General features: G+C 44.1%; 1 protein-coding gene across 2 annotated transcripts in view; it reads left to right on the top strand.

The window, feature by feature from the left end:
- The window catches only part of PRKCB (protein kinase C beta), a 244,315-nt gene that overhangs the window by 85,476 nt on the left and 133,119 nt on the right, over positions 1-25,720 (top strand). For both annotated transcript variants that reach the window (XM_038419585.2, XM_038419584.2), the window contains exon 3: positions 7,714-7,796. In XM_038419585.2, the coding sequence (XP_038275513.1) occupies positions 7,714-7,796 (83 nt within the window). The remainder of the gene's footprint in view (positions 1-7,713; positions 7,797-25,720) is intronic.

Raw genomic sequence — 25,720 nt, 5'->3', positions numbered from 1 at the left:
CCGAAGGGCTTTATCCAAAGCCCAATGAAATCAATGGAAAGTTTCCCATTGACTGACTTTGGATCAGGCCCTAGATGTGTAGGTGAGGGTTACATGTTCATAGGGGGTTTTTGTGTCTCCCCCCACCACGCCCCCTCATTGATTTCCATTACAGCAATCTGTGTTATGGACGCAACAATCGGTGTTCCTATTGAAAAACTTTGTACTGCTGCTTAATACAGAGTTAGCACAAAGATGCTTTCTCTGCTTATTTGCAACAGCGGTGGGGGTATCGCTGACTTCACTGAGCTGTGACATGTAACATTTTGAAGGCACCATATTTATTTTTCTGTTCAGTGGCAGAATGTTGCATTACTAATGTGCCCTGCAGGATGCCACTGAAAGGCTGGGAGGTGTTAGCTGTGTATGTATATTTAATGACTTCCTTAATTATTAAGCTCTGAAATGAAACCTCAAAAGAGCATGGGGACAGGCTGTATTACAAAACTTGGGATGGTTTGAACTTCTGAGCAGACCTAGGTTCTTAGTTTCTCTTGTCACTAGAAATGGATGTTTCAAAACCTCTGCCGCTCATGTAGCGGGAAACTTAAAATGGAGGCGTCGTGCTTTCCTTCCTTCCTTCCTTCCTTCCTTCCTTCCTTCCTTCCTTCCTTCACAAGAAAAAGGGACACAGGCCAAAGCTGAGCCTCAGATTTGTCTCTCTTGGTTTCCCTTCTGCGGATGGACTATTGGCTCCAGCTGCTCACAGTCTCTCCTCTTAAGCATTGTTCCCCCTGCCCTCCATGCTATCTCCATCCTTTACCCTCCTCCCTTTCCCTTTTCTCCTTTAAGCTGATCCCTTCCGGTCTTCCCTCCTCACCTAGCCTTGTCCTACAAGAAGTTTGTAAAATCCTTCTCCGTTCCAGTATTCTAAGGTATAAGTAACAAAATTTTTTTTAACCTGGCTTCTAACCTTCATTTTACCTTGCTTATTCCGATACTGGTAATGGTGTTCCTCAGATTTATGTTGTTTGAAAATGTATTCCAATTCAGGACTTCATTGGCATGGGGAAGCGTGTCCGATCCTGGGAAGAACTGCTTAAGGGGATGAACAGCTTTAGACTGAGGTAGCTTTGAAATTTGTTTTTATTTGTTCCTTTGAAGAAACGTACATAATGGTGACTTCATAAAAGCTCCTAGGATCAGCTCACCAAATGAACTTGTCAGCCTGTTATACAATAACAAAATGCATGGACTTGAAGTTTATTGAAGAAAGGAAAGGTTTCAGGTGGAATCTTTCAAAGGGTGATGGTTGGGAAATGTAAATAAGTTGATAAAAAAAAGTTGAAGTTGCAACACCAAGCAGTTTGCAGGTGAAACAGCAAGTGCTATGTACCCAGTGGGTGGGGTTTTCAAGAGTGCTTAGTGTTGGCCTCATTCTGCTCCCATTCAAGACAGTTGGGGGTTGTAGCAGAATTAGGGCAAATGAGGAGCAATCCCAAAACTCCCACCCAACTTGTTAATGTATCAGGAGATCGTTAAGCCTCTTACCACGTGTCTGAAATTGTAAATGAACTCTATAACAGAGCTAGCGTGGAAATGAGTATTACTGTAATAAGTTGGATGGAAAAGCTGTGTTAAACCAGCATTAGTGATGGAAATTGGGGTATTCCATGTGTCCAGTAATGAAGCTACCTTTTGTGCCACAAAGGTAAAGGGCATATGGCCAGATGCCATCTGCTCTGACATTCCATCAAGACTAACCATTACTCAGAGGCTAAATGGGCACAAACAGACTAGTCTATTTCTCTTGCTGAAATCTTTCTGGCTTGTTACAGTAATTTTGCCCAGCCACATTTTAGTGGTTGCATTCGCAGTCCCAAGAAATGTAGTAGGTGCCTCACAATAAAAGCAAGGCAGGCATGATGGTAGTCTTAAAGAGCTTAAAATCCAACGTCAGATGCGACACGAGGAAGGGGCTAGAGTGGGAAGGAGTGGGGAGGAAGAGCAGGGTCTGCAGTGGGAGGATCACTCGGCAGAGGTGAGGGCACAGCATAGCAGAGCGGCCTCTGTCCATATAAATAAATGTCTGACTCTTTTCTTATGTCGCATCAGAAGTGAGCCATGAGGATAGAGGTCTGGTGTGTCTGCTCTGGAAGGGGGTTTCATACACACAGGACGGCAGGGAAGCATCAAAGCAATGGCGGGAGATGCTGACAAATGGTTGATCCAGGCAGTTGGCATTGGAAGGGCACTCGGTAAGGGATTAGGTCATGTAAGCAAGGAGGGGTGCACTTTCACAGCTTCTTGCGGCCAGGACAAGATGCTTAATCTTGAGGCAGTGAAGAGTCCTGGGGGAGGGATTCGAAGAGCAGGTGCTGTGGTCTGATTGGCGAGATGGTCTTAGTGGATGCACTGGGTGAGTGTTGGGTGGGGAGGAGCTGAGGGGAAGCTGCAGAAATGGAAAAGACAAATGAAGGTATGGATGAGAATCTCTTTGCTCCGTGGGCAGGATTCAGGGAGAGAATCTCTTCTGTAGAAGTCAGGTTCATCTGACCACAGAGGAAGCTGGTTCAATGACATGTTGGCAACTACCCAGTGAAAATTGCTTTGCCATTTAACTTGTTCATATTTATCCTCTTAGAATTTGGGTCACTTTCTGGTTTTCCCCTGCTGATTCTTTAGTCTGTCCAGCAAACAGCTTTCTCTTCATTTCCCCGCTATTTTCAGTACAATGGGATCAACATGGCTGCCTCAGTTTACTTCTGTCTTTCCTGCTCTGGAAAAAAGAGGGGTGTTTTCACTTCCTCCTGGGGAGCAGCAGGGGAACTCAGACCTAACTTTGGGATGAGCCATTGCTTGGAATTCCAACGGGATCTTCCTCCAGAGGAGTTGTATTGGCATGGAAAGATGTGAGAGGCCTGCTCTGGCTGAGTTCTCTGCCTACTGGGTGCACCTGTGGATTCTGCTTTCCTTTAAGTTTGTGTCTCTTTATTTTTAAAGCCTCTCTGTAAATGCAGCTTCCACTGCTGCCCTTCGCTTTTCTCCAAATGCGAATCAATTCTCCCAAGTCTGTGTCATTTCCCTCCTGGCCAGGGATCTCATTACTTCATCCTAGACTCATCCATCTTGGCTTAGTAACAAAACAAAACAAAACCCCAAACAAAACAAAACAAAAAACAACAACAAAACCCCAAACAAAACAGTGGGAAACATTTAAAAGTCAAATTTGTGGCCAAATTGTGTGACCTGTGTTGGAATCAGGGAAGGGAATTAGATCATCTCCCGTTAATTTTTTCTTTACGGCTCTACCCTAAGGCTGGGAGGATAAACGACTAGTCTGGGAAAGAGGCAGTGAAGGCCAGGGCAGCTGCGTCCGCCCCAGTCCATTGTCACTCTTGCTGGGGCTCTCCTGGCGAGTGCTATGAGAATGACCAGAAGCACTAAGTCGATGGTTGGAAGCTGAATGGGGTTGGTTGGTGGGGAGGACAGTTTGGGGCTGGCAGGGCGTTTACAGCAATGAGGAGCATGCAGCAAAGAGAACCTCCCATTTGGGTTGGTGAGTTCAGTTTCAAAAGATCAAGAAGTTCTAATGCAGGCTGAAGTTGCCTGATGGAGACGGGACTCCTTGACCCATAGTCCAAGTTCTCTGCTGTGGTGGCTGCCGGTGGTATTTTCTCCATACCATACTGCCAGGCTGCTTCAGCCCAACCAGAAGCTCCGACCTTCTGAAGGAGAATTCAGTCTCGATGGCTTCTCACATACGGGTGGTAGGTAGGTAGGTGGGTGGTCACTATTCTACTTGGAACTATACTTTAGACTACTCAGCCATTCGGTATAAAGCACTCCGCTATTAAGGAGTTGCAGCTCTCAGCCAGAATCGAGTTGGGGCAGCTTCATAAAGTTGAAAAGTTCCATCACATACTGTCAAATCTACATAATCCAGTCCCCACCTGAATATCCAGCTTCACATTATTAACAGTTGAGGAGAGCTGAAGTGAAATGCACAGTCTAAACTTTTGTTAGGAAAGTGAACTGAAGCCAGCCTCTTAGTAGAATCGAAGACATTTAACAAACTGGCCACTAATAATTTCAAGCACAACCTACAGCTTTATCTTTTCATTGTCTCCATTCTAATCCACACTTTTTAAGGTGCTCCACTTTATTGTCCATTTTGGCAGCACTGCTTTTGTTGTCGCAGTCTATTGCTATCTGCTTAGTTATAAGAAGTGACATTTAATCCCATTCCTGTACATAGTGAATATAGGCTCAATCCGAACTACTTGACTGAATTTATAGTGTGGATTCCTGGAGCCAGGCAAGGCATGAATTAGATTTGATGACCCTGAGCACAGTAGTTGGGAAGAGAGCGCTGCTGCCTGCCTTCTCAATTTTCAGAGTGACGCTTGCATTCAACAGCAGAGTTTTTTTCCTTTTTCCTTCATATTTGGAGGGTGGGGAGGAAAGTTGTACAGCAAAGGGCCACTCAGTCCAGGAACAACCTCTCTTGTACAGTCCAGCAAATTAAGAAGCCACAAGGAATTTATCCTTCATCGTGCAACATCGGTGGGACACCTGCACTTGAGTGTGTCTTGGAGGCATATTTTAATTTGTACCCAGGTTCAGGGAGATAGTTGTGAATAGATTCTTAATTTCTTCCTTCCTGCTTCCCAGATTGTGCTGCCTTTGTATGCAGATGAGTAACCGAGAGCAGAGGAGAACCTGTGAAAGAGGCTCAATGGTTCAAGAAGTCAGATACTGGTGGGGCTTGGAGGAGCCAATCCAAGTTCCTTTGGGGGGAAGGAATTACTGGCAGTAATTGTGCCTCTCATAAAAACCTGTCTACCTTCACTTCTTTCATAATGAAACGTTGGGAATTGGAAGAGCACATGCCCCACTACATCTAGCTACAATGAGAGGACTGTGAGGTTTAGCTGCAGGTTTCACTTGCTCTGTGTTTTGTTCCTTCAAAAAAGATGTCCTGTAATCAAGCCTTCATTTTCATATATGCACACATCAGTGATTCCCATCTCTCTGTTACATACCTTCCATGCTTCTTTGTTGAACTTTTTGCACCATGTATTTTCTTTTGCTCTTGAATTTAATTTCAAAGCTGCTCAGGGGAAGGAGTTGTGCTTTAGGAGAGAAGAGGCTTATGCGGAGGGGTATGGAGTTTTAACATGATGTGGCCAGAAGAGTCATAGTCAAAATTGCCTTGCAACCCAGACAAGTTCTTCACTAGCTAAAGACCATGCCAAGTTAACAGCTGCCATTCAGTTCTACTTATGCCCCCAGGTAGAGAGTTCACTGTGTCTATTGAACACCTGGTAGGTAGTGCAGAGCTGGGCGAGGATGGGAGGGAGAGAAGACTCAGGAGACTGGGTGTATTTGGCCAAGCAGCATTTCACTGGGCATCTTGTCTTGCCAATGCTTACTTTTTTTAACCCAGGAACTGTTGGTGACTGGTAGTGCTGAGGGATTTAACACACACTTTCTTCAACTACTCATTCAAATCCTTCAGTACTGTGCTCTGTTGTGGGTTGGTTCTTCTGTGAAATGTCAAATAATGCCAATCTAGAGGGTGCAAATTCAGACACGATAGTTTAAATTGTGGGCATGCACCAGTCTGCATGGGAAGTGCCTGTGTAAGATATTGCCTTAGGCATATGATTGTCTCCCTTCTGCTTTCTGTAACCAGGCCCTAGAAGCGTTTGTCACTGACTCCAAGCTTAGTGACTTTGCCTTTAGCTCAAGCGGTAGAAGCCTGTGGGTTTTGTGTGACTGTCCTTGGTTGGATCCCTGCTCACAGCTACTGGTGGATGTTCGAGATTCACAGCCCTCTGTGCTCAGTCTGCAGCGGCCATGAGTCTGCTATCGCCCCACCTGCAGAGCCGGGGCTCTTTAGCTCAATCTGTAGCAGCTGCTGGTTGTAGCTGTCCAGATCCTTGGTTCAGTCCCTGGATTGTCAGCCAGGATGATGGCCATCACATCCGCACGTGATGGTGTGTTTTAAGCTTGAATGCTCATTCTGCTCCGAACAGAAACAAGGTCATGTGACTTTTTAGACAAACAGGACTTAGCGACACCATTCAAATTTCAAATATTCATGACCACTCTGCAGTGTTTAAAACAAATGTGCCTTTATGAACATGAGAAAATTGCAATCTGGAAGCAGGAAGGGTCTAACTTTGCGTTGTCTGCTGGTAGTTATTCACGTGGTTCTGTTAGGGACGTGCATTTGTTGATCAGAGAGAAGAGTGGTTGAATTTAAAAGCTCCCTTCTTTGTAAATGAAGGGCCCTGCTGTACAAGGCGCACTGCTAAGCTCCAGGGAATTGCTGAGCACCCATCCCTCTGCATTTTACAAGAGCTCAGATGGCGTATAATCATTTAAACACGTGGGCTTTTAACAATACAGCCAAATACTTCCAAGCTTACTATTTTCAGCTCCCCCCCTACCTCCCCCAATCTTGTTAGCAATACCACATTGAACTCTGGGCTTAATGCCTTGGTTTCTTTACCTTCACAGTTTGCCAGTGTTTGCACCTTAGGTATGTGACTCGGAGTACCCATAGTCTTTGTTTTTCTTCAAGAGATGCTGGTGTGAATGTTTTGTAAGATGGGAGTAAATATTCGTTATTTTCAGTAAGCCAGTATAAATCCTGGAGCTGTGCAGAAACCCTGAGGCTTATGCTTTCACCCCTGGGTGCCTAGAGTTAAGTTAGTATTTAGGCATCGAAGTTAGTGACTTCCAGTAAACTGGCCAGGCCCCTTTGATTTCGCTGCCTATAGACAGCCCTGATACAGCAAGCCATGTAAGCACATACGTAACTCTAAGCTCAAGTAGTCCCATAGACTTCAGTGGCGTGACTTGCATGTTTAAAGTTAGGCATGTTCTTAACTGCTTTGCTGGATCAGGGCATGTAGATGGAATTTTAGGCATCCAAGTTTGAAAACCTTGGCCTTAGCATACTGTGACTGTATTTATTCGTGATATTCCTAGAGGGAAGACCTCCACACACAGGCCCGAATCTGGGATAGGTTCCTATGTAAATCTAGAAGCTTTAGAGAAGAAGAAGGGACAACTGCTTTCATAGATGGCAACTGAGCCTCTGGCACTGGAGGAGAGAGTTTTCCTCCCACAAACTTATCTGCCCACCCCTTTAAAGCTCAATGTCTGTTGTGCTGTACAGCCCTCTTGTCTGTCTGCTGATGCTCTTTCTCTCCCGTAGTGTACATTCACCTTGAGAGAGGTGGGAGTCAGAGCATGGCAGGATGATTTATACATGAGGTAACTTCAGAGCATCCAACATCAGAGATGCTAAGTTAAGTGGATGTAGATGTGATCCACGCTTTCCATTAGTTGCTTATGATGCTCGTTCAGCTTTTCATGTCAATGAAGTTGCACTGAAATGCGACCTCTGTTGATACTATGCAACAGGCTGTTTTTAAATTCCACCATGGTCTTGATGGAAAAATGACCTGCCTTAGGAGTTGTGGGTGTCTTTTTGCTGAGAAATAACTGAATAACGCTGTTAATTCTGACTGCTGATAGAAAACATTTTTGAAAAACGGCTCTCATAGGAGGCTAATTAGACATGTCTTACAAAGAAATAGAAAATGAAATGTAATAATCCAGCACGTTTCCTGTGGAAAAGCCTCTAGTCCTGATGTAACTAGTTACAAGCCTTTCATTTACCTTTTGATTGACATTTTCACTGCGTTCTCTTTGCAGTTTGCTGCTTCGTTGTACACAAGCGGTGCCATGAATTTGTTACTTTCTCCTGCCCGGGTGCTGATAAAGGTCCTGCTTCGGATGTAAGTAAATTCAGCAGCTGATCTCCTGTTTATGGGTTTGCAATGTGAAGTCATTGGGGGAGACACTGGTGAGCCAGATTGCCAGTAAAAATTTCAACCCCTGCTTGAAAGGTTAATTGTGGGGGCAGATCTTGAATGCAAATTGCCCCTCAATAAATATTCTGTTTGTCTCTTGTATGCACAACAAAGCTTTTGAGAAGAGATTCCACTGCCTCTTTTGGCTGATAATTGTTTAGCCAGGGAAACTGTTGCCCTTTCACGTGAACCTCGAATTTCAGCACTATTACAGTCATGTGATCTAGTTGTATATTTTTGAAACCACCTCAATGTCACAGAAGAAGTGCTGAGGCTTGAGCTGAAGGTTGGGAACCTGAGCTGTCGTCCCAGCTGTGCGCCCAGCTGCCTCTGGTACCTTGACTAAGTTACTGCCTCAGTTTCCCCATCTGTAAAATGTTCAGATTTAATATACCTCCTGCACTGGCTAACCTGTTGTTCCAAGTGTTAATTAACCCTTGCCAAGCACTTCTAAGTGCTAAAATAGTTATTCGAATCATGCTGTTGAAGACCTCGCAAACTGTTCTGTTGTCCCTAGAGATGCTTCTTAAACATCTACCCTAGCTGAAATAGCTGATCATTTCATCTTTTGTCACATTGATGAACTGTCAGAGGATGAGTTGTAGTTTTTTAAAAATCTGTCTTTAGTGGGTGGCTAATCTACAGGGTTTCCTCTGAGCCCTAAAGAATCTATTGATCCTGACCCATCTTAATTATCATGCCACAATCCAGTCTGTATTAAAAGAGCTAGCCCTATCCATTACTCCAATATTGGATGAGAATTCACCTCTATTATAATTTAGACTCTCTTGGTCATTAATATACAATGTCATCCCTGATTATTTTAATGCCGTGGGTGTTTATCAGAAAAAATACATATTTTTCAAGAATCTCAATCACAATATTAGCTCTGATTTAATTAAAATTGTGCATATGTTTGTCAAATCCTTTCCTGCCCCTAGAAAAAAAAACATTTCTATCAATTTCACAGCTCCCTTTTGCTTTGCACGGTCAGCCTTGCACCAATCACTGTAACTTTCCCAGGAAGGAATGACAGGAAGTTGACAAGGTAACAATATCAAGTATAATTACTTACTGAAAAATAAAAAAACAATTAGTGTGAAAATCTGCCACTTTTAAAGCCAGCTGTTCTGAAAAACCATAGTGGTGGTTTAATGAATGATTTCCTTTTTTTCTGGGTGAATCCTGATGTCTACAAGGAAGCCGGGCCGTGTGGGGCACAGCCGGGCATGGTGCAGTCATGTAAGATTCCCTGCAATGATTTTGCCAATGCACTTCAGGCCTGTCTGGGAGGTCTAACTTTTTTACCATGGAAACTGATTAATTTCAGCAACTGCTACAAGAAAGGGGATTGAACTGGAGGCGCTACAATGCACCGGAATGCTAGTTAAAAATAGAAACAGTGAGAGCAAGAGGCTAAAGTTTAACCAAATGTGGTGGCTAAATATACATTCTGTTGCCACTACAAGCTGAAGTGGGGAATAACTAGATCGTGTGCAGAGACTTTGAAAAGGCACCTTTCTGCATCATGTCATGGGGCTCTGGCCCTTCCATTGATGGGCTCTGTCGCTGCATCTAACAGAGGCATGTGCACATGTTCCAGAGCACCTTGGCCCCTTTCCAAATGGAGCTGTAGTGGCAGGTCACATGCTGGCTCCTAGTCATGTGTCCTGCAGGAAACTCTGTATATAAAGGTCCCCTCCCTCTTAATCATGGGAGAAGACGGAAGAGACCCAGGGTCAGGAAAGGAGGTGGAATGGGGCTAGGGTGACAGATGTCCTAATTTTATAGGGACAGTCCTGATATTTGAGGCTTTTTCTTGTATAGGCACCTATTACCCCCTACCCCAATCCCGATTTTTTGCACTTGCTATCTAGTCACCCTAAATGGGCCTGTCTACACCTGTCAGGAGCTGGCTGGGGAGAGCCTGGGCTGGGGAGGGCTGTGAAGTGCTGGAAGGAAGGGTTAAGAGCATGATGCTGTCTGGACATGGGAAGGAGGGTGGCTCCCCGCTACACTGTCTATGGATTTGCTCCCCGATATGAGGATACTACAGATGTGACTACAAAGGCAAGTGTACCTCTCAGTCCCCCACATAGCCAGCTTGTGCATCAGGAGAAAGGGTTGACTGCTCCTTTTGTAGCCAACCCAGGGACCGAGGCTGTAGGACAATGGGACACAATCCTGCTTTGGAGAGCGCCCCTCTACAGCTGAGTGGAGAATTCTCACGGCCCATCCAGTCCTGAAAATGCCAGTAGGGGACGTGTGAATTCTGTGGTAGTGGTGTGACAGACAGCTGCCCTCTTGGCTGACACAGGCACCCAAACCAGGGACCTTCAGAGCCAGAAGCACGAGCAGCCACAGTTTGAGCTCAGGAGCCAAGGTTCTGTAGCTGGGGGCTGTACTGCGTGCACACACACACATCTAAATTTAAGAATATTTCTTGCTACACAGGCCACTAAACAATTCGTCACTGCCAGCCTGGCCAGTGACTTAGCGGTAAAAGGCCCATCCCATTCCTGATTCCCTCACACCTTCCCAGCCCATCGCTTACACTGATGCTAAGTAATGTGACCTTATTTTTAGCTACAGACTCATTCCCTTTCTGCTAATTCCTTGGCACCGGTCTGGGACTGTGCCCTTCATCTGCTTTTTTTTGAAGGGTCACCCTTTGTTTAAAAATGAGGCTTCTCACGTTCACTTCTGAGTGACTCCTGAGCGAGTCTCTCAGTTCAGCTTGTATTTTCCTTCTAACCTGCTAACAGGGACCCTCCATCATTCTCTTTCCCCAGCGCCAGAATGGAGCAGGGGAACTAGCTGGAAGCTTTTTTCCAGGTACATCTTTCAGGCTGCATGGACAGAGGAGACTTAAGCTTCATGAGCTTGTTGCCAGCCTGGTGAGAGCTGCTTTTTCTTTGACACAGCAAATGAAAGAAAAATGCCAAGCAGCCGTGTTGTGTCACAGCCTGCTGGAAAGAGCTGGAGTGTGTTTGGGCTTTGACTGTTGGGTTTGGCAGGTACAGGGTGGATGGTCACCTCACTGTGTAGATGTGATCAGACCTCATTCCCCTCTCCCACCAATCAGTGCCTGGATTTCAAATTCTTTTTAATATTGCCACATGAAACTAACCAACAGTCCTTGGCTGGGTTCGACTGAGTGCACTGAGAGTGTTTATTTGTTGTGTTAACTCCGTGCTGTCAGCAGCACGTTTCAGGGTATTGTGTAACACACACATGTACTTGACCCCAGTCCTTCAGTTTCAGAGAAGACCCTTGATGGAGTGTGTTTGGTTTTAATGATTTGCTTGGTGAATAAGGAGGATAGCGCTGGAGAGGCGAACGCAGTTTCGTATGTTCAGCAGATCTGGTGTCCTGCCAAAGGGTTGACAGCTACAAATGGTCTGGTTAGGCCCTTCCTATATCTGGCACTGGGTTAGCTGGTGTCAATACCTGCCCCTGACTGAACAGTAGAGGCCCACAGCACTAAGGGCTAAAGGAGGAGCCTGGCAAAACTGATGTTTTGAGGCCTCCCCACAGTGGAGGGTTAAGTGTAAATACATTAAAACATAACTTTTTAAAAAATGTTGACATAGCAATGCTTCGAGTGTTGCTTCCTGTAGCACACAGCTCTGTGGGGACTGCTTTATCCCTGGGTCAGCTGGTAACTCAGCTACTCTCCTGATCACTTTTCCCCCCTGTGTTTAGCAGATGCCATTCCATGTATAGTGCTCTGGTGCTTCGAAGTATGTGGATAAATACGGTCAGATCGTGTGTACGCTGAGTGCATTAGAATGCTGGTAACCCCACCCTGGCAAAGCACTCCAGTGTGGATGTGGCTATACGGGCAAAGCTGCACTCTGCACTGGTTTAGTAAAACCACCCCTCAGAGTGAAACAAGCTGCACTGGTAAAAGTGCAGCTTTGCTTTTATAGGTGTGTCTACACAATGGGTTTCTGCCGGCACATCCATGCTGGTTGGAGACCACACCTTACCGCACCTCTGACTGGCAGACCTGTGCCAACAGAAGGCTGTAGAGTAGATCTGACCTTATACTAAACTTTGCAGTTGAGTTGTAGATAAGCCTTCTATCCAGCATGCTAGGCTTTGTTTGGGGGAAGTTTCCCAAGGTGCCTAGTGTTGCTTTCTTTCAGAACAGGAGGTTGTTTTTCTGGCCCATGTTGACTTCAGTCTTGTGGGTGTGTATTTTGAAGAAAAAGGCACATTTTGTTTCCTCTGGAAAGTGCAGGAGTGACTTGATCATAGTCCAGACGTACCTACGTGGGGGACAAATATTTGATAATGAGCTTCAGTCTAGCAGATAAAGGTCTACAAGAGTCAATGGTTGGAAGTTGAAGTTAGACAAATTCAGAATGGAAATAAGGCATAAATCTTACCTGGGAGGGTAGCGAACACTTGAAAAAATTTACCAAGGAACGGGGTGGGTAGAAAAATTGCTGGTGATGGAGAATTGAGTTTGGATGTTTTTCTAAAAGATCTGCTCTAGTGTAAACAGGAATTACTTTTGGGCAGTTCTCTGGCCTGTGCTATTCAGGAAGTCAGACAAGATGATCACAATGGCCTTGGGATCTAGGAATCCACAACACAACCTGTCTAATAGCCAAAGTGCCTAGGGAAAAACCTAATTTATCAGACTATTGCTGTCTTGGTTGGAAGCTTTCTTCTATATGGGAGAAACTCACTAATTCCTGTCAATTTGCTAATTACTGAATGTTATGAATTAGTAAGTGGAGGGAGAAGGGAAATACAATAAGCAAACCAGCGCCAAACAGGCTAATGGTTTGCAAAATGTTGTTCATGTAGATAATTAGTATATGTAGGAAGGCAGAAGAGGCCATTATGATCATCTAGTGTGAACTTCTGCATAAACCAGGCCATAGAATTTCACCCAGTGATCCCTACAACAAGGTCAGCAACTTACAGGCATATCTTTTAGCCATCCAATCTTCCTAGCGTTCTGTAGATTTTATGAAAATACCAGTCTTAATATGTGATTTCATTGCAATACCCTGCTGTTTAATATGTGGAAGTAGAGAAGGGGTGTGTGTGTGTGGGTGTGTGGGTATCTCTCAGTGAATTATAAGGCATGTGGATCAGTTTGTGGATACAACAATATGAACCTCAATAATACAAGGGCCAACTACTTCACTTGGGAAGGAAAAATCAACACAAAATGTGGAAGAACGGATCAGGCAGTAGCACTGATGGAGGTGGGGGGGGGAGGTAGAGTGGGTCATAAATTGAATATGAACCAACCGTGTGAGGCAGTTGCAAAAAAAAAAGCTAATATTCTGGGGTGTATTGACAGGAAGGTCATATATAAGACATAAGAGATAATTGTCCCACTCTACTTGGCACTGGTAAGGTGTCAGTAGACCACTGTGTCCAATTCTGGGTGCCGCACTTTAGGAAAGATGTGGACAAATTGGGGAGAATCCAGAGGAGAAATTAGAGTTTTAGAAAATGTGACCTATGAAGAAAAGAATAAAAAGAAGGTAAAAAGAATGGGGCACATTCTCTGCAAGTGTTTCCTGAAGTTTAGCTAAAATCTTTTTTTTTTTTTTTTTTTAACTTCATCCCCTTCCTTTCAAATTTTCTACATCCTTGGTGTTTTCACCATTTGGATCTGTATCTATTAACACAACAATCGGGGAAGGCACGCTAGAGACAACGTGGGGAATTGCGTATGAAGTGTGTTATAAAATGATATTTGACATTTTGCGCAGCGTGAAAGCGTCTCCTGATGAATTCAGTCACCCAAAGCAACCTCTCTAACAATGCTTCTGTGCACACACACCTTTCAGATGCCTTTTAATTTTAGCGTTAAGCAATGGGTGGGTGAAATTGCAGAGATACCTGCCGCCAGCTTTTCACTTAGTCTGCCTGGCTGTTCCTGTGAGAAGCATAGTGTGCACTTCCGCAGCCCCTTCTTGTAGCCAGCTTTGCTGCATGGTAATATGAGGGCCTTTACTACTACTTGCTAAATGCTGTGCAATTTCATATTCAGTGTAAAATCCCTCAGTCTTCTGGTCTCCTCCCACTGGGCGCAAACTGAAGGAAATGGAAGATACAAGGCCTAATCCTGGTAGTTTTAATCTTTAACTCCCCAGCAGACCCAGCTGAGCATGAACCCTGTAAACAAAGTTTTACATATAAATAACTTTTTTTTTAAATGTACCTACAGAGAAATCTTTAAAGGTGCCTTCTGAACTGTGCCTATCTTGTGTGCACTGAACAGGACCTCACAGTCACAGAAAGGTACTTGCATTCAAAAATGAGAAAGTGTGTGCAGATGTCTGTGCACCCTCACATGCAAGTTTTTTCACTTGTAGCATGTTCTGTCGATGTTGATGCTGGAGTCTCCTTTGGAAAACTTGGCCCTTTCTGCTGGTAAACAAAGGTCTGATAAGTGCTAAATGTTAATGATTGACTTGTGTACAATCACCATTGCATTGATGGAGTTGGATATGAGTTGGGACAGCCATTACCTAATGGGATGTACCCTACAAATGCATTACTTGTATTGCTCTATTGACTAATTCCCACAACATGGCATTCATTTTTACACATCTGAAATTGTTTGGAGCAGTAATATAGAAAATGACCATATGCTTTTAAAAGAGTCTGGAAACAAAGGCAAAATATTTATCTCAAAATAACCTCTGAGGAGAACATTGCGATCTGTGACTTTTGTTGTTGGGTTTTGATTTTGAAACAAAAAAGCAGTTTGAGCTTTCAGCCCCACACTGCAAGCCAACATGCAGCTGCACAAATAAATGGCCACAGGGGGTGAGGAGTGTGCTGGGGAACAACAGATGTACGTTGCACCTCCAAAGTTCGCTATTGGTTTTTCTTTGCCACTTTGGAAACCAGTAAACTGGAACTGCTGACACACAACAGCTGAGTGTTTTTATGTATGGAAGACGCACAGAGGTTGTAGAGCCTTTCCGCTGGAAGACCGAAATAATCGAAGGTAGCCAGGAGGCACAGCTAAAATAGAGATGAAATTGAAGGATTTGGAAAAGGGCGAACCCCTTAACCTTATTCTTCTTGTGTAAGATATTTCCAATGAAGTTTGGCAGTGGGAGAGCAGTGAAAGCTTTGGGCCAGATCCTGCCACCTGTACTCACCTTGGCCTTGCTTGTGAGCTGACCTATCTACCTAGGTGCATGGGGGGAGGGGAGAGGTGGTCAGGTGCACCTTGCCCCTTTGTGTGGGCTACCCACATTACAGGTCAGTTTGCATGTGTGTGGGCGGAAGGAGGATAAAGCAATCAGTGGAGAGCTACTAGTGCCCTCCTGGCCAGGGCTCTGGGCATGGGGTGGACCTGGATTGCCTCTCCCCAACCAAAAACCCCCATGTGCCAGCCAGCAATGCTGAGCCAATGTGGAGGGGCAAGGAAGCGGTATCAAGAAAAAGGTTCCTGCAGCTTCTCTCTCCACCAGCCCTGCCCTCAGTCCAACCTGGAGCAAGGGGTAGGAGCAACCCGGTCAATTGAATGACAGCATGGTCTACTGTGGGCCAGCACAACGGCAGATCTCTTTATGGAGCGGCACTTTACTGTAGGAGTAGCGCTTTTGATTTCATTTTGGGAAGAGAGATGGAGAACTAGAGAGGAACCAGAGGGTTTGGGTGGAGGGGAGACAGATATGGTATCTGTCTGCTTACAGGTGGAAGGGAGAGATCTAGACACTATGCACATAGAGAATCTAATCCTTCCCTGGTGAAGGGGCAGATAGAAGAATCTGAGTATCTAGAGGGTAATGAACAATAAAGGAAAAAAGGGTTTTGATTTTTTTTTAGAGCCACTCCAGGTTCTCCTGCAGTTCTCCCCTGTCTCTAACTTGTCTCTCTGTCCCTCCCCTGCCTTGACTATGTTGGCATCTACTCCAGCCTCTCTTTCACTTCCTCAGGAAGCTCTTCCAACAATACTTCGTTTGCAGCTGCTCTTGTCAATCATGCTAGGCAGTCACTTTGGCTAGGTGAGGAGGGTACTAGATGGTTCCTGAAAGAGCTTTCCTTACGCCTTGCTGTGGAAAGCAGCCGAGTGGTGGATTGCAGGCTCACTGTGGGCTGCCTTTCCCTAGGAAGGAGACATCTAAATTAAAACTAAATTGCTACATTTCAAGAGCAACTGCTTGATGCCAGGGGGAGTGCGAAAAATGTTTCCCAAGTCTTCTATTGCCTGTCAGTCGCCCAGGCTGGAACCTCATCTCGGAATTACCGCTGCAGTTAGTTAAGTGGGCAGGTAGTCATGGAAAGGCCAACCCAGTTGGCATTAATTAATATTTAATGTTATTTCTGCAAATAAAGAGCAGATGACAGTTGCTTGGGCTCTTCAAAAGGAAGCAACACTTCTCCTTTTGTAGTTGAATTTTGCACTTAGCCCAGCCTTCTAGCCAGGGCTGGCTCTAGGCACCAGTTAAGCAAGCTGCTGAAGGGGCAGCACTCCGGCTGTTCTTGGGGTGGCACTCCGGCAGCAGCCCTGGTGGCAATTCGGCGGCAGCACCTCTCCGTTGTTTCCCACGGTGGCAATTTGACAGCAGCTTCTTCTGATGTTTCTATTCTCTCTGACGGCGGCATATTCGGCAGGTTTTTTTGCTGCTTGGGGCAGCAAAAAATGTAGAGCTGGCCCTGCTTCTAGCAGGCTTTTATGTTTTGTACGTGCATCTTGACAACTGTCACTTTGTGACAGCTGGGGAGTGCAGACGAGGTGAACTTTCTGTTCCTTGTGCTGTGGAGAAACAAGCTTCTTACAGCAGTTTCATTTTTAAGGAGCTTTAAGACACGAGGCTGAGAAATATTCCCACAGATGGAAATATCCCAGCCAGATCAGGAATCAGTTGAGGTCACCGGGTTCATTTTGAACCAGTGAAAAGCTAAAGATTTCCTCTTCCCTAAAGATGTTGCTAATATGCCTGTCATCATTCTGGAGCAACCTACGATTATGTCAGACAATAAGGTTTGGGTTGTAGATACTCAGTTATGCATTTTTATGGTAATGCAGCTATCTGGTAACAGGAAGATTTAATTGGCTTTTACCATCTGTGAGAGGAAGGGCAGTCACTTAACTGACTAGGAATGTCAAATGTTGGATTTGCTTTAACCTGGCAACTGACGTGAAAAACTCTTGGAATTATTCTTCATAACAGGCCACATGTCTTTTGCTGAGAAAGATTCATGGTGCTGCACCACACCAGCTTGATTTCAGATAACAAGGTTACCACTGAGGTCACTAAACTAAAACAAATGTTCCGGCTAATAGAGATTTGCAGACCAGCTCAATGAAGGGTATTTAACCCAGTTTGGACATTGTTCGCTGGGTGAGATGTCCAGGCATTTGTGTGGTGCTCCTCACCTTGGCCTTGGAAATAGGAAGGTGGCTGTAGCTGGCTTTGGAGGTGTCTGCTGCTCTGTGTGGAGCTGAAAATCAAGCATAGACTAGAAAGATGGAATGTTGCGGCCATTGATCTATATAAACGTAGATGGCTGTTGGAATCCACTGCAGCTTTTCCAGATGTTTAAATGAACACAGAACCTGAACAAAACGGATTTTTCAAAAGTGACATGAAAACTCTGAATCCCAGCCTTGAATTTTAAACCTCAGCAATAAAGCAATAAATCTTCATCTTAAATATCTCGCTCTGAAGAGAGCTTAAAGAAAGTACAACATAACAATAACTCCTCCGCCATAGAAAGGGTTACCTTTGGCTGATATTTTAGATAAACTACAGCTCCTGTTGCCTGCAGTTGTAGTGCGTAACAATATCCGAAGTTAGGGCCACTTCAACTGAAGCTGTAAATAAAAGTCTTGAAAGTTGGATAGAAATTCTGACTTTTCACCCCAGGGAATCTTGAATCTAGCTCATTTTGAAATTAGCATGCGCCTTGCTTTCATCAGTGGGAATGAGACAGTACAACTATTTCTAGCCCACAGCTAAGTAATCTTCTAGAACAAGTCTGCCTTTGCCCCTTGGTCGCTCTGTTTTTTTGAGTAGCTTGAGATCAGCGAGTTATCTCAAGTACCTATACACAAATGCAAGAAGCCTGGGAAATAAGTAGGGAGAACTGGAAGTCCTGGCAAAGTCAAGGAATTATGATGTGATTGGAATAACAGAGGGGGATAACTCACATGATTGGAGCACTGTCATGGATGGATATAAACTGTTCAGGAAGGACAGGCAGGGCAGAAAAGGTGGGGGAGTTGCATTGTATGTAAGAGAGCCCCTTACTGAATGAGGGAGGCAATCTAGTGATGTGGAAAAAGCTAATGTACTCAATGCTTTTTTTGCCTCTTTCTTCATGAACAAAGGCAGCACAGCATGGGGAGGAGGTGACTAGCCCTCTGTGGAGAGAGAAGTGGTTCGGGACTATTTAGAAAAGCTGGACGAGCACAAGTCCATTGGCCGGATGCACTGCATCCGAGAGTGCTAAAAGAATTGGTGGATGTGATTGCAGAGCCATTGGCCATTATCTTTGAAAACTCATGGTGATCGGGGGAGGTCCCGGATGACTGGAAAAAGGCTAATGTAGTGCCCATCTTTAAAATAGGGAAGGAGGAGGATCCTGGGAACTACAGGCCAGTCAGCCTCACCTCAGTTCCTGGAAAAATCATGGAGCAGGTCCTCGAGGAATCAATTCTGAAGCACTTAGAGGAGAGGAAAGTGATCAGGAACAGTCAGCATGGATTCACCAAGGGCAAGTCATGCCTGACTAATCTAATTGCCTTCTATGATGAGATAACTGACTCTGTGGATGAGGGGAAAGCAGTGGACGTGTTAATCCTTGACTTTAGCAAAACTTTTGACAGTGTCCCACAGTATTCTTGCCAGCAAGTTAAAGAAGTATGGGCTGGATGAATGGACGATAAGGTGGATAGAAAGTTGGCTAGATTGTCGGGCTCAATGGGTAGTGATCAATGGCTCCATGTCTAGCTGGCAGCTGGTATCAAGTGGAGTGCCCCAAGGGTCTGTCCTGGGGCCGGTTTTCTTCAATATCTTCATTAATGATCTGGAGGATGGTGTGGATTGCACCCTCAGCAAGTTTGCAGATGACACTAAACTGGGAGGAGAGGTAGATACGCTAGAGGGTAGGGATAGGATATAGGGACCTAGACAAATTAGAGGCTTGGGCCAAAAGAAATCTGATGAGGTTCAACAAGGACAAGTGCAGAGTCCTGCACTTAGGACGGAAGAATCCCATGCACCGCTACATTTATGGGACTAGGGACCGAATGGTTTGGCAGCAGTTCTGCAGAAAAGAACCTAGGGGTTACAGTGGACGAGAAGCTGGATATGAGTCAACAGTGTGCCCTTGTTGCTAAGAAGGCTAACAACATTTTGGGCTGTATAAGTAGGGGCATTGCCAGCAGATCGAGGGACGTGATTGTTCCCCTCTGTTCGACATTGGTGAGGCCTCATCTGGAGTACTGTGTCCAGTTTTGGGCCCCACACTACAAGAAGGATGTGGAAAAATTGGAAAACGTCCAGTGGAGGGCAACAGAAATGATTAGGAGACTGGAACACATGACTTATGAGGAGAGGCTGAGGGAACTGGGATTGTTTAGTCTGCAGAAGAGAAGAATGAGGGGGGGATTTGATAGCTGCTTTCAACTACCTGAAAGGGGGTTCCAAAGAGGATGGATCTAGACTTTTCTCAGTGGTAGCAGATGACAGAATGAGGAGTAATGGTCTCAAGTTGCAGTGGAGGAGGTTTAGGTTGGATATTAGGAAAAACTTTTTCACTAGGAGGGTGGTGAAGCACTGGAATGGGTTACCTAGGGAAGTGGTGGAATCTCCTTCCTTTGAAGTTTTTAAGGTCAGGCTTGACAAAGCCCTGGCTGGGATGATTTAGTTGGGGATTGGTCCTGCTTGAACAGGGGGTTGGACTAGATGACCTCCTGAGGTCCCTTCCAACCCTAATATTCTATGTTTTGATGATCCAGGGAAACCCTGGCTCCAATCTGCAAAGCACTTAAGTTTATTCTTAAAGATAAGCGCAGACCTGTTTATCTATTTAAGTCAGTGGAGCTACTCAAGCACATGCTTAACTTTTTTAAGCGAATGAATAAAGACTTAAAGGGAACTACTTGAGCTTAATTTTAAGCACACGCTTAAGTGCTTTGCAGGATTTGGGGCCTTTGTGCGTATGCTGCACATAACCATAGGGAGAAGCTGAAAGTTCTTTGCAGAGAATAAAAAGAACTAGGGGAGAGAAAAAAGTCTAAAGTCTCTTTTCTTGTTTTGTTATTGTCCATATTTACGGTGCTGTCTGCTCTCTTTGGTCTATTTACGTTTGAACCTCCTTGGAAAAAAGTATGTTTAACCTTGCAGGGCATACTGAATATGAATTTTCTGCATCGATGTCCAGGAGAAAAGGGATCATTATATAGAGATGGCAATGCCTTTAAATAACTATTAGTCACTTCACAGAATAGGGAATGAAGCTGTGGTTTTAGGCTCTGGAACTGGAAACATCAGGGCTTCTGCTACATTTATTATGGTGCATGCATGACCCTAAAGTAAGTGCAAGTCTTTTAAAAATGTTTCTGTGCTGTTGTCATTGTGTGTGTCCATAGGTTGTGGGATCCAGTCATATGAGCAGGATACAGGCAAAACTAGAGTCCTTTATTAAAACAGTGGCTGAAGACCTCTCTTTTTTTTACAATCCATTGAAATTGGATCAGTCCAAATTTGTGCACCACAGAAAGGATAGAAATCCGTGGTGCTGGTGATCCTGGAGTCGGAGAGTATGCTCAGCTGGTGTTCAGCTTTGCTATGGTCATAAATGGAAAAACTAATTTGTTATTTTTGCCAACAGCCTGTAACCTAAATGACACACAGAAGCTACATTAGAGCATGAAGGTTGCAAAGTCAAGTACTCAAAACTTAGGAAATGCCAGAATTGTGGTTGTCCATGTAGAAGGCTGTACAGAGGAAGCTCAGTAGGGGCTGGGAGCATGTTCAGTGCAGTTGGTATGTGGAGAGTTTCATAGGTGAGGGACATGCTCACTGCAGATGGAATGTGAGAAGAGTGGAAGAATAACCAGCAAAGAAAGCATGGGAGGAAGAAGACAGCAAGAAAGGATGTGGAAGACTGAGGATACAATGGAAAGACTATCAAGAGAAGTTTGAAGAACAAAGGACTGAAACTCCAAGACCTATAAACCCATGTGTGCCATAGACCGGAAGGAGCAACGAAGAATTGTGGGCACCTCTGACCACATGTAAATGGGAAAAGGAATTGAGAAGTGAAGTGATGAGCTAAACAAATTGAAGTTTGACAGTGGTTTTCATGATGGCCTGCTGAATAGATAGCCACTGTTATACATGGTCTCATGAAATCCTAGAGAACAGGGAAGCTTTCTCTGGCAGTGGTTCTTCTCCTCTTCTTATCACATGTCTAGCCCACCTCAACTGGGTGCCCTCCAGCCTATCACTAAGAGTCCCAAGTTTATCTTCCTCTGTTGTTTTCCATGCACGCTCTGTTTACCCGCTGCTTGCCTGCCATTCTCCTCAGTATGTTGTTTTCTACTACCTGAATTCTCCTTTCTTTCATCTCCTTAGGACCCACTATTTGGAAGCCATAGAGCAGGCAGGGGCAGACACATGCAGCATATTCTTTTCCTTCCCATTTTTTACCTAATTGCCTGTCCCACAGTACTCCTGCCACCTTTTTCACTGCCACCCATAAACATTGGGTTCTTCTCTTCAGTTCTCCTGATCTCTCTCTATTTGTAGCTCAAAGTTTTTTTTATAAATTATTTATAGATGACATTTGACTCCAATTAAGAGCCATCATATTTTTGCTACTACGGAGACACAGGGGTTGCTGGGAAAGGAATTGGTATCGTAAAATATGGATTGCCTTTGTAATGCAGAAGCTTTCCTACCAGATATGTACTCAAGAGAAGTGCCAGAAAGAGAATAGGGATTTAGAAGTTTGGTTGTCCTTCTTGGCGTACTCGGAGAAGGAGGGCTCCCTAGCCAGCAAGCCTGAACCTTTAGCCAGGTTCTTTGAATATTAATCTGTTCCTGAATAAATAACGTACAAGGTAAAGTGTTAACATTTTACTATAACTTAGCCTCAATTAAGAAAAAAGCTTTAAAATAATGTTGGGTGCCTTTCAATCACACTAAAATTCAATTACAAAAAAACCATCTCAAACTCAGATCGGGGTCTTGTGAGCATTTTCCAAATGAGGTTCTGAGGTTTACACTGATTAAACAATAGAAGAAGCTATTTTGCTTTTGTGCTCTTCAGATATGGAGGATTTTATTCCATGCTGGGCACAGCACGAAACTGTATCTGTCATATTCCCCTTAGATTCATAGATACTAAGGTCAGAAGGGACCATTCTGATCATCTAGTCGGACCTCCTGCACAATGCAGGCCACAGAATCTCACCCACCCACTCCTATGAAAAACCTCACCTATGTCTGAGCTATTGAAGTCCTCAAACTATGGTTTAAAGACTTCAGTATAGATATTGGCTGCCTGAGTACTGTGTGTGTGCGCGTGTGTGTGTGTGTTTGAGATCCATCATCTCAATAAAATATATTCACTTACTGGAGGCTCCATGAAGTGGTCTCAGGGACAAGTCTATGACCATATGTTTAATATCTCAGGACTAAAATATTCTAGTGTTTTTTGTTTTGTTTTTAAAAGGGCTAGTAACATTGTGTTTGCTGCTATCGCATTGTTCACTCTGCATGTGTGTTCTCCGCCTTCCCCCACCCTGTGTCTGTCTTGTCTATTTTGATTGTCAGTTCTCTGGGGCAGCAGCTATTTGTTGCTTTTTTTGTACAGTGCCTATTTTTGGTTGGTTAATAAGTAGTAAGTGATGGAACAGTATTTTTGATTGGTGCGCCTATAAATGAAACAAATGTCAAAACACCTCTAAAATGTCACTTGTTGAAGCAGGCTTCCAAAGAGTTAGAACATTGCTAGAAATGATGCAACACTGAATGAACACACTAACCACTGCAATCTTGCCCAGAACATGATCTATTCTCTTTCTACATAGCATAGCTTACCTTAAACGGAATCTTCAATTATGAGAGTAATACATTTTACTATCTGTGACGGGTTGAATCACAGATTCCCCTTTGGGACTGCCACCTGATGTGCCTAGACTACCTCTGAGCCTGTTTTCCCTGCCAGCTTGGGACTTCAGTACCTTGCCTTGTTTGAGCCAGACACGCTTGCCTGATGCAAACACAGATCCAAGTCTGAACCTCGTCCCCCACAAGCTGAAGGCTTAACTGAAAACAGCTTAAGAAGTGCTCCCGTCTCCAGCACTCGGATACCCAGCTCCCAATGGGGTCCAAACCCCAAATAAATCAGTTTTACCCTGTGTAAAGCTTATACAGGGTAAATTAAAATTGTTCGCCCTCTATAACACTGATAGAGAGATATGCATAGCTGTTCCCCCCCACTCTCCCCAGATATTAATACTTACTCTGGGTTAATAAGTAAAAAGTGATTTTAATAAATACAAAAAGTAGGATTTAAGTGGTTCCAAGTAATAACAGGCAGAACAAAGTGAATTACCAAGCAAAATAAAATAAAACATGCAACTCTAAGCCTAATACAGAAAGAAAACTGAATACAAAAAAAATCTCACCTCAGATGTTTCAACAGGCTTTTTCACAGACTGGATGCCTCCCTAGTCTGGGCCCAATCCTTTTCCCTGGTACAGTCCTTGTTCCAGCTCAGGTGGTAGCTACGGGATTTCTCATGACTGCAGCCCCCTTTGTTCTGTTCCACCTCCTTTTATATCTTTTGCACAAGGCGGGAATCCTTTGTTCCTCTCTGGGTTCCCACCCCGCCTTCTAAATGGAAAAGAACCAGGTTAAAGATGGATTCCAGTTCAGGTGATATGATCATATGTCACTGTAAGACTTCATTACCCACTTGCCAGCACACAGGTATTCAGGAAGACTTACAAGTAAACAGAGCCATTTACAACCAATTGTCCTGGTTAATGGGAGCCATCAAGATTTCGAGCCACCATTAATGTCCCATGCTTTGCATAATTATAATAGGACCTCACAGTTACATTTCATATTTCTAGTTTCAGGTACAAGAATGATACATTTATACAAATAGGATCACATTCAGCAGATTATAAGCTTTGTAATGATACCTTACAAGAGACCTTTTGCATGAAGCATATTCCAGTTACATTATAATCACACTCATTAGCATAAAAAGAAAAGGAGTACTTGTGGCACCTTAGAGACTAACAAATTTATTAGAGCATAAGCTTTCGTGAGCTACAGCTTACTTCATAGGATGCATCACGAAAGCTTATGCTCTAATAAATTTGTTAGTCTCTAAGGTGCCACAAGTACTCCTTTTCTTTTTGCGAATACAGACTAATACGGCTGCTACTCTGAAACCACTCATTAGCATATTTTCATAACGTCCTATGGAGTGCACCGTCACAGTATCTATCTTAAAGCCAAAGTCCAGATCCTTGCCACTTGGCTTTCCTTGCTCCATTTGCTGGTTCTCGGAGATATTTCTCAGTAAAGGTGTATTTCTAAATCCTGTCTGATGCCACCTCTTGTGGGCTTGCTTTAGTCAGAGTATAGCATTAAGTGTGAGATGCTATTGTGTCTGAGCACAATAGCAGCATCTCACGCTGGGTTTCACCAGAATCCGAATTAAGCATAAGGATGCAGATACTTTGGGCTTTTACAAGTTGGCATTTATCTACCTGATGCACATTCCTAGATTGCAGAGCCAGAAGGGATCATTGTGATCATCTAGTGTGCCCTCCTGGATAAAACAGGCCAGAGAACCTGCACCCCAAAATTCCTAGAGAATATCTTTTAGAAGAACATGTGATCTTGATTTAAAAATAGTCAGTGATGGAAAATCCACCGTGACCCTGGGTAAATTGTTCCAGTGGTGAATTACTCTGTTAAAATCTATGCCTTATGTCCAACCTGAATTAATTTAGCTTAAACTTCCAGCTACTGGATCCTGTTAGACCTTTTTCTGGTAGATTAAAGATCCCATTATTAAATACTTGTTCCCCAAATACTTGTTTACAGAGTGTGGTCGAGTCGCCCCTGAAACTTTTCTCTAGTAAGCTAAATAGATTGAGCTCCTTGAGTTGATCACTGTACAACAGGATTCTAATCCTTTAATCATTCTTGTCACTTTTCTCTGAACCCTTTCCAAATTATCAACATCCTTCTTGAACAGAACTGGACACCGTATTCCAGCAGTGGCCAAACCAGTGCCAAATACAGAGGCAAAATAAACTCTTTGCTCCTACTTGAGGTTCCTCTGTTATGTATCCCAGGATCACATTAGCTCTTTTGGCCACAGCATCACATTGGAAGCTCATGTTCAGCTGATTATTCACCATGCCCCCCAAATCTTTTTCTGAGTAATTCACTGCAGCACTCATCCTATTGTGGCTGGGAAAATGAAAATACTTGATATTCTGGAGCAAAAAACCACCCTCCCCCCCAACACGCACACACACGCACACACTCATTGCATCTGAGCCCTTACATAGGGAATGAACAACATTGACACGCAGATTAAATTGTTTAAAATGCTGTAACAGAGGTACTAGTTCAGCAAAATTCTTCTTTTGCTTTGCTTAAGGTGCATCAGGGAAAAATATGTAGGTTAATTCTCCTGGAATTTTCTCCTGCGTGTGCCCCATTTGAATTTCTTAACTGACTTCCCCTTTTCCATCATGTTATAGCTGCTTATGCTTGCCTGAACCTTTCTCTCCTTCCTAGCCTACCCGAGACTTGCATCCTTCTCCCACTCTCCTCTTGCATGTTGCTCATTGCATGTTCCTG

The sequence above is a fragment of the Dermochelys coriacea genome, chromosome 10 (assembly GCF_009764565.3).
Source record: "Dermochelys coriacea isolate rDerCor1 chromosome 10, rDerCor1.pri.v4, whole genome shotgun sequence".
NCBI lineage: Eukaryota > Metazoa > Chordata > Testudines > Dermochelyidae > Dermochelys > Dermochelys coriacea.
This window is presented reverse-complemented; position numbering and strand designations above follow the sequence as displayed.